The 13,454-nt window shown below is 45.3% G+C and overlaps 1 protein-coding gene and 1 pseudogene across 2 annotated transcripts; both read left to right on the top strand.

The window, feature by feature from the left end:
• Positions 1-145: 145 nt before the first annotated feature.
• On the top strand, positions 146-7,097 carry LOC147988665 (lecithin-cholesterol acyltransferase-like 1; annotated as a pseudogene). The gene is made up of 3 exons (XR_015617529.1): positions 146-614; positions 729-927; positions 6,278-7,097. The product of XR_015617529.1 is annotated as a lecithin-cholesterol acyltransferase-like 1 (transcript).
• LOC147988666 (uncharacterized) lies at positions 3,349-5,197 on the top strand. Its single transcript, XM_087545059.1, has 3 exons — positions 3,349-3,595; positions 3,683-4,676; positions 4,773-5,197. The coding sequence occupies exons 2-3, from the start codon at positions 4,023-4,025 to the stop codon at positions 4,914-4,916; spliced, it is 798 nt and encodes a 265-aa protein (XP_087401185.1). The 5' UTR covers positions 3,349-3,595; positions 3,683-4,022; the 3' UTR covers positions 4,917-5,197.
• Positions 7,098-13,454: the final 6,357 nt, after the last annotated feature.

Genomic DNA, 13,454 nt, shown 5'->3' with positions numbered 1-13,454 from the left:
TGCCAAAAATGTTCTTATATTACGGGACAGAAGCAGTAGATATTTAATGACAGGATTAACAAGACGTACCATGATTGGTTTCCTAGCTGTAGGAGTACGAAGTAGACGTGTCACCTGACAAGACAAGTGACAGGTTGTTGCAGTGCAACCATGACCATAGCTGGTATTACAGACAGATAACGCAATTGCGGTGCAGCCATGGCTACGAAAACAGAGCTCCTTCGTTTGCTACATCTGCTGCTCCTGCTCCTTCCGCCTCCCCTCCGCAATTACCTGTCTGATCAAGCCGCCGGCAGCAAAGTCGGCCATGGCCGGCTCCAAGAATACCACCCGATAATTTTGTTCCCCGGCATAAGCTGCCCCAACCTCGAGGCGCGGCTGACCGACGCCTACGCCCCGTCGCTTCCGCGCTGCGGCGCGCTCAAGGGGAAGGGGTGGTTCCCGCTGTAGAACAACACCCGGGACCTGCTCGACCACGACCACTTGCCGTGCTTGCTGGAGCAGATGAGCCTCCTGTACGACCCCATCCTCAACGACTTCCGGAACCAGCCCGGCGTCGAGACGCGCGTGCCAGACTTCGGTTCTTCCTACGGTTTCACGGCAAAGGACGATGTGTAAGTGATCCCTTGGCTGATTTGTACTGCACGTAGTAAGTATTGATTTTTCTGTTTGCTCTCTGTGGACTTAGATTTGAAAATTGGCCTTACGGTGTAACTCGGCGTCTCCAGGGGACATGACGTATTTTGCCTGTTAAAGCTCCGCGAAGAACTGGAGGCACAAGGGTACCGCGATACGGAGACCCTTTTCGGAGCTCCTTACGACATACGGCACGCTCCACCCTCACCCGGCCAGCCATCTCATGTGTACTCCGACTACTTTGCCCGTGTCAAGGATCTGGTTCAGCATGCGAGCAAGAAGAAGGCAAAAGTCTAAAAAAAACCTTGATTTTGTTCTCCAAGTCTGAATCAAACCCTGAATTGAGAATCCCTGGAATTGTCACCTTGTCTTTGTTAATCCCGGTTTATCCCAGCCCATTAGTGCTAATAGATGGTTTGGGCGTCGGGATTGCTGGCGTGGCTGGGATTAGGGGTTAATTGGACGCCATGATGGACGGACTATGGGCCCTACTGTCCTCATAAACCCCACCACGAACCTGCTCCTTCCCCTGTTTCTCTCCCTGGACGTCACCCGTTCCTTCCCCAGCTTGCAGCGGCAATGGCGTACATGCATTGATTGATCACGGGGACGGCAAGACGATCACGGCGGCTGGAAAAATCTCTGGTAATCCCCTTCCATCTTCTATTCGTCTTCTCGTCCTTGTTTTTTTCACCAATGATTGTCTCTGGTTAGGGTTTGTAGGCGCAGAAAAATCTGGTTTTTAGGGCATTTACCTTGTGCAGAAACAATAGATTTTTCTTACATCTAGTTCGGAGTACTTGTATCACTCGTTGATTTTATCAAAAAATATGTGGCAATGCAGGTTTCTCATGTCATCATGGATCCTTGCGACAAACTACATGTGCGGTTTCATTTTGGTGGCCAATTTGTTCGAATTGGGCCTACTTTAGACTATGTTGGTGGAGATGAAGCAAGTTCAGAGATTGAAAGGGATAGATTGTCTTTGCCAGAGATCAAAGGCTTTCTTGGTGATCACATACCAGTGAAAGAAAGTATGAAGATTCACTTCCTGATGCCTGGTAAAAAACTAGTGGATGGCCTATTATTTTTGTGTGATGATGCTGGTTGTATGAAGATGTCTGAATATATAACTGATGGAGGAGTGGCTGAGGTCTATGTGGAGTATTTTGGGGAGCAAGATGATCAGAGTGCAAGTGACAGTGGTAGTGATTTTGAAAATGAGATGGACAATGATTTAGAAGGGGAGACTGATGTAGAACCAGATGCAGTCATAACTGCAGATGATGATGTGCAAATAATTAGTGTGGATCCATCATCATTGACCGCAATAGAAAATGTGCTCGAACCAAATGAGAGTGCTGTTATTACCCAGGTGATTAGCAGCCCTACAAATCACAATTTCTGTAGGAAACAGAGGACTGAAAGTTCACAAGTTCAGATATCGAGTTCCCAATTTCAGATACAAAGTTCTCAGGTTCAGATATATAGCTCTCAGGTCATTAATCCAGTAATAGATAGTGGTAATGCAGCAGCTCAACAAACACAAGAACATGACAATGATGACAATGGCTCTGCAGTTTCAGACAGTGAGGAGGATGATAGTGATTATGTGGCAGGAAGTGATGACAGTGGACTGGAAGAGGAATATGTGGAACTAAGGGAACAAGCAAAGGTTTTAAGAAGAGAATTAGAGACTCAAAGAGATGGGCTTAGAGAAATCCATCTGGTGTTGTTCCAATAGATCTAGTGGAAAATGTGGAAGAAGTGGTAGGAGAAGACCACTTTGACTCAGATGATGAAGATTACTCATATGATGAGGAAAGTGATCATGAAGGAGAATTTGTTAGGAGGAAAACTAAGTTCCCTAGGTACAACCCTAAGGTAGATATTCCACTATTCTGCTTGGGAATGGTTTTCAGGAGCAAGGAACAGATGAGGAAGGCACTAATAAAATATGGACTTCTGACATTTAGAAGTATAAACTTCATGAAGTCAGAAGAAGGGAGGATCAGGGCTAAGTGTGGATGGCCTGGATGTCCGTGGACTATATATGGTGCTTATAGTAGCAGGTGTTCTAGATTTCAGGTGATCACATATGAAGATCAACATGAGTGTGGACCTAACAGAGACAATCACCTTGTCACAGCAAAAGTTATTGCTAGGAGATATGAGCACATCTTAAGAGCCAATCCGACATGGAAAATTGATAGCATTAAAGCCACGGTTCTGAAAGATTTCTTTGCGGATGTTTCAACATCAAAGTGCAAGGCTGCTAAGAAGATAGTGTCAGAGAAGCTACTTGCCGGACTGAAAGATGAGTACACCAAGGTGTTCGACTACCAGCTTGAACTACTTAGGAGCAATCCTGGGAGCACAATCCTTGTTGGCTTGAACCCTGAGTACATGGATCAAAATATTTTCCAAAGCTTCTATGTATGCTTCAATGCTATGAAAAAGGGTTTTAAAGCTTGCAGAAGAGTTATTGGGCTTGATGGCTGTTTTTTCAAAGGAGCATGTCAAGGTGAGCTTCTATGTGCTATTGGTAGAGATGCTAATAATCAAATGTATCCAGTAGCTTGGGCAGTAGTGGAGAAAGAAACTAGTGAATCTTGGGAGTGGTTTGTTGGCCTTTTGATAAAGGACTTGGATATTAATGATCAAGGTGAAGGATGGGTGTTCATATCAGATCAACAGAAGGTATGTTGTTCACATAGTTGTCCATATTGGCTTTTTGTTAATTATTTACTTGTTAGTGATATCCTATTAATTACTAGTTTGTTTAGGTTCATGCTATGTTGGTTAGGTTCACTCGTCTTGTCGAAGCATGACGTACTCACTTTTATGGTAGGTTGCTTAGGTTCACTCTCCTTGATGAAGCGTGACCTACTCACTTTTATGGTAGGTTGCTTAGGTTCACTCGCCTTGTAGAAGCGTGACCGACTCACTTTTATGCTAGGTACACTTTTTTAGGCTAGGTTAATTTGTCCCATCTACATTTGTCCTATGTACCTATTGTAATATATTTTTTGCAACTTCAATGTAGGGCCTTATCAATGCAATGCAAAACTACGTACCAAAGGCACAACATAGAATGTGTGCTAGACACATCTATGCTAACTGGAAAAAAAAGTTTAGAGAGCATGCTCTGCAAAAGAAATTTTGGGCAATTGCCAAGGCTGCAAATAGAGAAGATTTCATGTATAGGAAGGCCAAGTTAGCTCAAGATACATCTGAAGGTGCAAGGGACATAATGAGGACAGAGCCTAAGCATTGGGCAAGAGCATTTTTTTCCTGTTGGGTCCCTTTGTGACTCAGTTGATAACAATCTATGTGAGTCCTTTAACAATGCTATAGTTGAGGCCAGATTCTATCCTATCATCTCTATGCTAGAGAAGATTAGACACAAGATGACACTTAGAGTCCAAGAAAATAGGAGCAAAAGTGAAAAGTGGACATCTAGTGATATATGCCCAAACATTTTCAAGAAGCTTAAGGTGGCCATCAAAATGACTCAGTTCTGTGATGTGCTCTGGAATGGCAAGGAAGGGTTTGAGGTGAAACATGTCAGTGGCAGAGGAAGGAGCTATACAGTGAACTTGGACAAATGGACTTGCTCTTGTGGTTACTTTCAGCTAGCAGGGATGCCTTGTTGCCATGCCATCAGTGCCATATACAAGAGTGGAAGAAACATAGCTGACTTCATTCACAAATGCTATTCAGTTGAGCAATTTAAGAAGATATATGAGCACTGCTTGGAGCCAGTAGAAGGACAAGAGAGATGGCCTATCTCTGACAAACCTAGACCACAAGCGCCTGGGTATGTGAGTATGCCAGGTAGGCCTAGGAATAATGACAGGAAGAGGGAAGAGGGAGAAGCACCAAAAGGAAAGAAAATGTCAAAGCATGGCACTAAAATTACTTGCAGCATGTGTGGCCACAAGGGGCACAACAAGACAGGTTGCCACAAGAATCCTGAAAAGGGGAAGAAGAAGAATGCCTTCCTGAAGAAAACAGGCAGGAAAATGAAGTCATCTGAGGTAAATACAAGTTCACTCTCTTGTTTCAAATAGTTTTGCTTTTTCTTAATCACTTGTGCATTCACATGCTTATGTACTCTCATATTTTTTTAACAGCAAGCAAACACTGATGCTCAAATCAGATCAAGCCAGCAAGCTAAAAGCATAGGAGAAGTTCAAGCACAAGCAGGATCAAATGGTGGGAAGAGGAAGGCTACCAAAAAACAGAATGTGCAATCCAAGAAAAAATCAAAGATGTGATATGATGGAGTAGTGATTTTCTGTTAGCATATTACTGAATTGCTATGTCCTTTTGTTCCTTATGTCACTCTGGTCATATAGTACCTATTGTGTGATGAACTTATGCAAAAATACGGAATTAAACTGCTGTACTAGTGATTTTCTCACTCTGGACTAGTGATTTTACTAGATATGTCACTCTGGTTATGTCCTTTTGCTGGTTATGTCACTCTGTTAGCATATTAATAAATTACTTGTTATTTTGGTTTACTCAAACTGTGTTTGTGTAAGCTGAAATGTCATATATGTTGTTGAGAACATGTGATATGTTCTCACAAATTTACCTACTGTTTATGTGATATGTTACCAGAAATTTAGCACATAGTAGCACTTCCTGTTGTTTTCTCAAGTTGCAGTCTAACAAAATGAACCATCAATTACCACATAAATAGCAGCATGGAATATCATTACATCATCCAACCATTACATCATTCAGCCATTACAAGATTTTGGCATTACATTTTTCTTCTAGCTATTAATGCAGTACAAATCCTGTAAATACACCTGCCAATAACATTTTTGGTTCAATCTCTGCATTCTTCTCCAGAACTTGTTGACTCAGTGCATCCTCTGTTCCAATTCTTTGGCCCTGTTCCAATCATGGTTGCCAGTCACCACCACCTGCAGCTTCAAACCTCCTGATTGCAGCCCTGAGATCGAGCAGTAGTTCTGCAAGGATTGGGGAGCAGGGATCACTATGCCACTGAAAAAATCCACAGCCAGCCTCTGATTCAAGTGTTCATACCATAAGAAATGGAAAGAAGGACGAGGAAGAATTGGTAGAGAAGATTGGGAGCTCACAATTTCATGGACGCAGCACTAGTATCTTCCAGGGAGGAGACTTCTTGCACGGGCGACCTTGATGGAGCCCTACGCCCGCGACCTCCGCCTGATTACGACGCGCGGGAGGAGGAAGACATCGCCGATTGCAGCCGCCACCGTTGCCGTCGCCGTCGTTGCCGCCGCCGCCGTCGCCGTCGCCGCCGCCGCCGCCAGCCAGCCAGCCTACTGACGGACCCTAATTTGGTTCCCCTGCTGAAGCTTTGTTTTTGCCCGTCAATAAAAAGCTCTGTTCTTTCCCCGCCGCTGCACCTTATGTGAGTACCCAAAGAGGCCCGCAGTCAGTTCATCGTCGCGTCCAGTTAACCCTAATCCTAGCCACGTCAGCAATCCCAACGCCCAAACCAGCTATTAGCACTAATGGGCTGGGATTAACCGGGATTAACAAACACAGGGTGATGATTTCAGGGATTCTCAGTTCAAGGTTTGATTCAGACTTGAAGAACAAAATCAAGGTTTTTTTTAGACTTTTGCCCAAGAAGAATGAGAACAAGCCGGTCATCCTCGTGGGCCACAGCTTCGGAGCCAGGGCGGCCCTCGACTTCGTCAATTCGACTCCCCTATCATGGAGGAAAAAATTCATCAAGCACATGGTCCTAATCTCGCCCACACCACCTACGGACTTTGTGCAGGTGGTCACGAACCTTCTCTCGGGGCCAGAGGTCATTGTTGTCCCAACAGTTAAGCGGCTGGGTTTACGGCTAATGTGGAGGACTTTCGCAAGCTCCCTTTCATCCGTGCCGTCTCCTCTGGTTTTCGGTTACGAGCCGCTTGTAGTTACCAAACATAGAAACTACTCAAGCGTACGACTACACGGATTTCCTCACTGTGCTCGGTTTCAGCACCGACGTCGTGAAGCGGGTGCTACCAACGAAGCTGAAGGTTGACGCGCCAATGGTGCCAACCACATACCTTACTGGTGCCAGCATCCAAACGCCAAATCAGGTGATGTTCTGGGAATGTAACTTTGATGTGGTTCCAGAGTATGTATATGGCGATGGTGACAAGGTTGTGAACTTAGTAAGCGTGTTGGCGTTCGTGAAAGAAATTAGCAGACAGCAGCGGCGGAGTAACATACACTTCAAGTTCGTCAAGATTAATAATGTTACCCACTCTACTATTGTTATCCAGGAACACCCGCTCAAGAGAGTTATGGCTGAAATTCTAGAAGCAAATCACAGAAGAGACAACATGTGATATTTTTTAGTTTTCGCTCATATTAAAAATGTTATATTATGGAGACGTTGGCATTGTTGTGGAATAAAACCATTATGTAAGGAATTTTTATAAGTTGGATGAGAATCAAAAGGATCTGGCGGCTATACAACATGCTTTTTAACAGCCATTAAAAGATTCTAAAACTTAAACCCTGTATAGCTAGTTTATTTTTTAATCAAAAGATTCTTATTTCGACTAGAAATAGTAGGAAATTACTCGCAAAAATATAGTAGGAAATTCTTACTGCGGTCGTAGAGGAAAGGAAAACAGCTGATAAGCCGTGGCCGTGACTCGTGACGTCACAGGGGTAAAGGAGAGTAGACGTGCAGAAGCGGCGATTGCAGCACAAACACGCAGTCTCGGTTCAGGGGTGGAGAGGGCGAAACCGGTGCCATGGCAGCAGCTGCGCCATATCATGTACCGTAAAGATGCTGCTGCTGCATGTATTTGTAAAGTTGTTCGTGTGGATGAGGTCCTTGATATGTAGGGCATGAATTATGGGAAATTATGGATGACGATACTTGCCTAGTCGCATCTAGACACAATTTTCGTGCCATGGGTAATTTATCAATTTTACCAAATTGCATAATGTTGCTTTGGGTTCATGGCATGGTTTTAAATAGCGCGCTATAGCATCCTATAGTTTTTAGAAGCGGTCATGCACTAAGAAACTTTTATCCAAACACATGAGCAAACATTTTAAATAACATGTTATAGCATCGTTGTAGCACGCTATATCATTTAGAAGAGGTCCGTCGCTAAAAAGATTAGCACGCTATTTAAAACTTTGGTTCATTGTCTGACTTGTGCTATCATACTTTGTGGAAGGTATGACCACAGACACCAAGTAACAGTGCAATTTTTTCCGTCTTGTCGATGGCTCGACAACCTGATTCATCAGAACCTCTAATCATTTTAGATCATGTCTTTGGTTTTTTTACGGTGGATCATGTGCTTAATTTGTGGTGCTGAACTCGTAGAACATTACCTAGTGTTAATCGCAATAATAGATGATATCTTTTGTTGCACGGGTGATCGAGGGGCTCTAACCCTAGCCGTCGGGTCACCGCTCCTTCCTCTCCCACCCCTCCGTCGTCACCCGTGGTCGGCGCCGGGCATAGCATGTGTGTGCGACGACGGCGGCGGAGGCACTCCTCCCTCTCACGGGTCATAGGGTGATGCGGGGCGCCCTGGCTCGTGGGTGTGACCCCGATCAAGATTGCAGTGGCGCCGATCTGGTTCGTGACGGCCCAGATCTAGACTATGGCGGTGTGGCGGCCGGCCGGCCGACATCCTAATGGTGGTTGTGGTGGCAGTGTTGGCGACGGTGATGACGGTGGCGCAGCGATGTCGAAGGTGGCGCGGGCTGCGGGCAAGGCCGCCTTCCCTGTTCGGGCGGCGGCAGCACGCCATTTGCCTTTGGACCAGCGGCGGTGGCATGAAGGGCCTGGTGGTCACGTCAACGGTGCCTCCTTTTCTAAATAAAAAAAATGCAATAATGGATTTATGCTTTTGTAATTTTTTCAAGTAACCGTCCCAGTTAGTTCGAAACAACACCTTGTGTAAGACAACATGTTATATATTTCTTTGATAAACTAGGGTCTGGCATTTAAACTAAACTTTGTCGTAGTAAATGCATGAAATTTTAGACTGAACTGCCGGCATTCATGACAAATTTGGAATTTCACAATAGTACTCTCTCATCAGAAGTGGTCCGAGCAAGTGTGTCTGTCTTTTCTCTTTTACAACAACCAAACCAAAGCATCTTTCGCAACAAAAAAAAAAAACCAAAGCATGCAACTGCAACAAACAATATTCTCCTGTATTTATTTAAATTGCATCGTCTTATTCAGTCTAGCTAAACTCACTCTGCCACTGATAATTCTTATGAATACCTAGATAGAATCTTTGTTTCTTCTCTCGGCGGAGGATCCAAGTACCTCGAATCTAATAACAAGTTAGAGGTTTGAGTGGAGCTGACTAGCTCAGGTACGCTCTGCTAGTTTTGCAGGTACGATCATCAGAATCAGACATAGGCAAAGATGGAAGAAGAGGTGAGCCTGGTGGGCCAATCGGCGGCATCCTTGCTGGGAGGCTCGGCAGCGGAGCCTCGAACCTTAGTACGCTGATGGCCTGCCTGATGGAAGGTCTGAGGCTCCGGTCATGGGCAGTGCACCAGAGCCCGACGACGATCACGCGCTCCATTTCCTGGAAGTTGAACTCCCCGATCAGCCGTGGGTCGGCGGCGTCAAGGACTCTTCCCTGGCTGTACAACTCCGACACCCGTTGAGCCAGGTGGATCACAGTATCGTTTGGGAGGGCCACGACAGGCCTGCGCCCACAGGCTATCTCGAGTAGGACAACGCCGAAGCTGTATATGTCCGACTCAGCGGTGGCCCTGCCAGTCACCATGCAGTCCGGGTCCATATACCCCATTGTGCGGGCGAGCTCCGTCGTGTACGACCCATGGCTATGGTCAACGAGCCTTGCGAGCCCGAAGTCGCCAAGCTTGGCGCTGAAGGAGGTGTCCCGTGTCCAGCATGATGTTGCTCGGCATGATGTCCCTGTGCAACACACATTGCTCCCAGCCTTGGTGCAAGTACAGGATCGCCGAGCTGCCCCCCAGCACAATCCCATGCCTAAATGTAGAAAACGAAAAGCAGAAAATTACGTGCAGGTCATATTTAGCAAGAAAGGGCGAAGCGTTCCATAATTATTGTATCCAGGCTTCCCAGAAGATCTGCACGCCAAGAATAAATACCTGATCGGCCATGCCATCACATCTGCTGTATTGTAAAGGTGAGTGTCGAGACTGCCACCGGGCAACAGCTCGTAGACCAGAAGGAGCTCGCCGCCACCATGGCACCATGCAATGAGTTGCACGAGATTGCGGTGCCGAAGCCGGCTTATGGTCCTCAGCTCCGAGATATACTCCTTCATCCCCTGTTTTGAGCTCATGGATACTCTTTTTATCGTCATATCAAGGTTCAAGTCCTTGAAAAATCCTTTGTATACTGAACCAAAACCTCCTTCCCCGAGCTTTCTGCCGTCTGCGAAATTACCTGTGGCAGTTGCCAGCTTCTTGTAACGAAACTGCTTGGGTCCTGTTCCTTTCCTGAGCTGGTCTTCCACCGCCACATCATTGAACAAGTCCATTCCCATCTCGTCGAGTCTTTTCTTCGGCCGGTGCATGAAGAGCCATACCCAGGTGCCCTGGCCGATCAAGGACAAGACTGAACCGGCAGCCGCACCCAGGCTGATAATCAGTTGCCGTTTCCTATCTGGAGAAGATGGAGCTCCTGCTCGGTATATAATGGACTGACTACCAGTCAGTCGATTAAATTAGATTTGGATCGGTCACCCTTTCTTTTTGACATGCAGCGTGTGTTGTGATGTGGCGTGTGCATAGCTCTGGCTCGCCGTGGCGCGTGAGCTAGCTAGCTCGGCTTGCCGCGTCCCTCTGTGAGCTAGCTAGCTCCGTCTGGGCGTGGTTAGAGCAGACACCAGACACCGTATAACGCCGACCCACAAAATGCATTTGTAGTTCGTAAAAAAAACGGCTTTGCGGACCGGCGCAGGCCGCCGCAGAGTTAGACCCCACAAAACAGACCCGTATAAAAGGATATTCACGGAATATGCTCTTTTACGGGTCAGCTTTATGGTGTCTGCTCTTGCGCCGCTCCCGCCAGTCCGCAAATATCAATACCACACCACAAATACAACAATCATCCGCATTACAAATAATTATTCAAAAAAAATATTAATACCACAACACAATACAACAATCATCCACATTACAAATAATTATTCAAATCACCGAAACAAACTAAATAATGCAATATAAAACTTGTCCCCAATACAAATCACACATGAATTAAATGAAAATGGATAGAAAAATAAGTTTTATTACTGTCCAGCCCTTTGCCAATGGTGCGCAATGAGATCCTCCTGAATCTGAAAGTGGGTGTTTGCATTTTCAATCTCCTTGTATGTCTGAAGAAAAGCTCTAATGCGGTTAGGGTCTCTAACTGGTTTGACACGGCTACCCACATTGTCGTAGAAGAACTCGAAGTTCATGCCTCTCTCATCTTCGACAATCTGGCAAACCTAGATTTCAAAGCCCCGAATGCTCTTTCAATGTCTTTTCGGGCTGCCTCTTGCACCCTTGTAAATTCACATTGTTTTCTAGTTTTGGGTTCTTTGATACTCTTGAAAATGTGCACTAAGGAGGGTATATACCATCTGCAAGATAGTACCCCTTTGTGTATTCATGTCCATTGATAGTGTAGTTGCAAGCAGGAGTATCACCACTAGCAAGCCTAGCAAACAAATGAGACCATTGCAACACATTGATATCATTGAGAGTACCCGGCATACCAAAAAAGCAATGCCAAATCTATAAATCCTCGGATGATACGGCCTCTAGCACAATTGTTGCATCACGAGACTTGCGACAATACATTCCCTGTCATGCCTTCGGGCAATTTTTCCAATTCCAATGCATACAGTCAATGCTACCTAGCATGCCAGGCCAACCTCTCCTCTCATTAGATGCCATCAATTTTTTGTGTCATCCTCGTTGGGTGCCCGAAGATATTCAGGACCAAAGACACGGATAATCACTTTGGCAAACCTATGCACTGACTCAATTGTGGTATCTTCACCGATGCGAAGGTACTCATCGGCATAGTCAGCCGGAACACCATATGCAGTCACCCGTATAGCTGCCGAGATTTTTTTATATGCACTAAATCCATTCAAGCACGCGACATTTCTTCTTTGAGTAAAATACCGACAATTTGCCTCGCAAGCTTGAACAATTTTCACAAAGAGAGATCGGCGCATTCGGTACCTTCTCCGAAAGAGGTGCGGCGGATATGTTGGATTCTCCGTGAAGTAGTCTTGCATCAACAACTCGTTCCCGAGATGGCGATTTCAAGGAATGCACAGAGGGCCGACGGTCGATCCTCGCCGCCTCTTTCGGTTCTCATCTTCACGGCAAGGGCCATCACCAACGTCTGCTGCCGATAGTTTGCAAGCAGCGTCTCAACATTCGAGTCGTCCAAATCGGACGAGTCATCGAGCAAAAACTTCTCGCAAGGGCTCAATTCCATCTACATGAACAAGAATCGCACGCCGCGTCAACCAACTATGGATAGCTCTCGCCACAAAGCACAAGTAAACACTAATCGGCTGCTCGAGGGCGGTGGCTCTCCGACGGTTCGGGTGGCAGTTGATCCCCAGCGGCGACGGCAACCAGGGGCGGCTCGTGTCGTCGGATCTAGGGGGGGGGGTGCAGCGTAACGGTGGAAGAGGCTGGGGTTGCCCTCGCAGCGCGATTCCGCCCATAAATTTGGCCGGAATCGCCGGCGCCGGACGGGCGGAACCAATGGCGGGCGACAGCAGATGGAGGTGGGTAAAGGGTGCGGGCTAAAATGTCCCTCCCGCCAACCGCTTTCCTGGGATACGGGGCACCGTAGGGGCGAGGCGGAAACCTTCGTATTCGCGAGTTGGGGCCGAGATTTTGCCGCGCCCTTTACGGGTCAGACGTGTTTGCGGGGTCTGGTCGGGTAGCTTTTTCCGCGCCGACCCGTATTTTGACGGTTATTTTATGGGTCACAGCTTTATACGGGGTCTGGTAGAGATGCTCTTAATGGCATGGTATTGCATTGCACAAAAGAAGAAAGAAAATAAAGCACATAAAAGAAATAATGACAGAACATGATTGTTGTAGAAATTGCATTATTTTATAATATGTAAAAGTAAGCATATGGTAGTGCAATTTTAAATAGTGGTATGAACCGCACACATATTGCATAAAAATTAAGTGAGTATATATTCATCTAAAAGCATGCATGAAAACCATGGGCTTTGGCAGCCAAAACTATGGTAGACTGTGATGCAAGAGCACATACATGTAGGCACCATGCGCACATAAACATGTAGACATGCCCACATGCATACACACACATGCACCACAGAGAATCATTATTAGCTTTTTGGTTGTGCGGATGGAGCATAATTAATACTAAAACTAATACAAAATTAAAATAACTTTTTGAAGGAGAAACAAATTAAATTTGCACAAATTATTGGCATTGGTATTACCATTCAAAAAGAAATAAAATGAAAAATAATTTAAACAAATGATAAATTGCATACAACTTACACAGAAATTGCATTTTTTTAAATATGCAAGAATAAATATATAATAGTGAAAACTAAAACATAATAAAAAATAAAATTTTCTATGAAGGAATGAATTCGTGGCATTGGTATTAGCCTTTCAAAAAAAACTAAAACGAAATCAAGATAATGAAGTCTCAAAAAAATTAAACTCTTTAAGAAGAAACAAAATGAAAAAGAAAAAAACTTGCACACAATTCGCACTGAAATTGCACTTTTTGAAATATGCAAAGAATAAGCAAATATTAATGCATT

Source organism: Triticum urartu, chromosome 1A (genome assembly GCF_056163025.1).
Source record: "Triticum urartu cultivar PI428250 chromosome 1A, HENAU_Tu73, whole genome shotgun sequence".
In the NCBI taxonomy this organism is placed as follows: domain Eukaryota; kingdom Viridiplantae; phylum Streptophyta; class Magnoliopsida; order Poales; family Poaceae; genus Triticum; species Triticum urartu.
The sequence above is the reverse complement of the archived record's forward strand: the minus strand, read 5'-3'. Positions and strand labels throughout refer to the sequence as shown.

Coding starts and splice junctions, on each gene's coding strand:
- LOC147988666 (XM_087545059.1), top strand. CDS start 4,023: ATGCTAGAGAAGATTAGACACAAGATGACACTTAGAGTCCAAGAAAAT. Junction 4,677..4,772: donor GGAAAATGAAGTCATCTGAG/GTAAATACAAGT, acceptor TTTTTTTAACAG/CAAGCAAACACTGATGCTCA.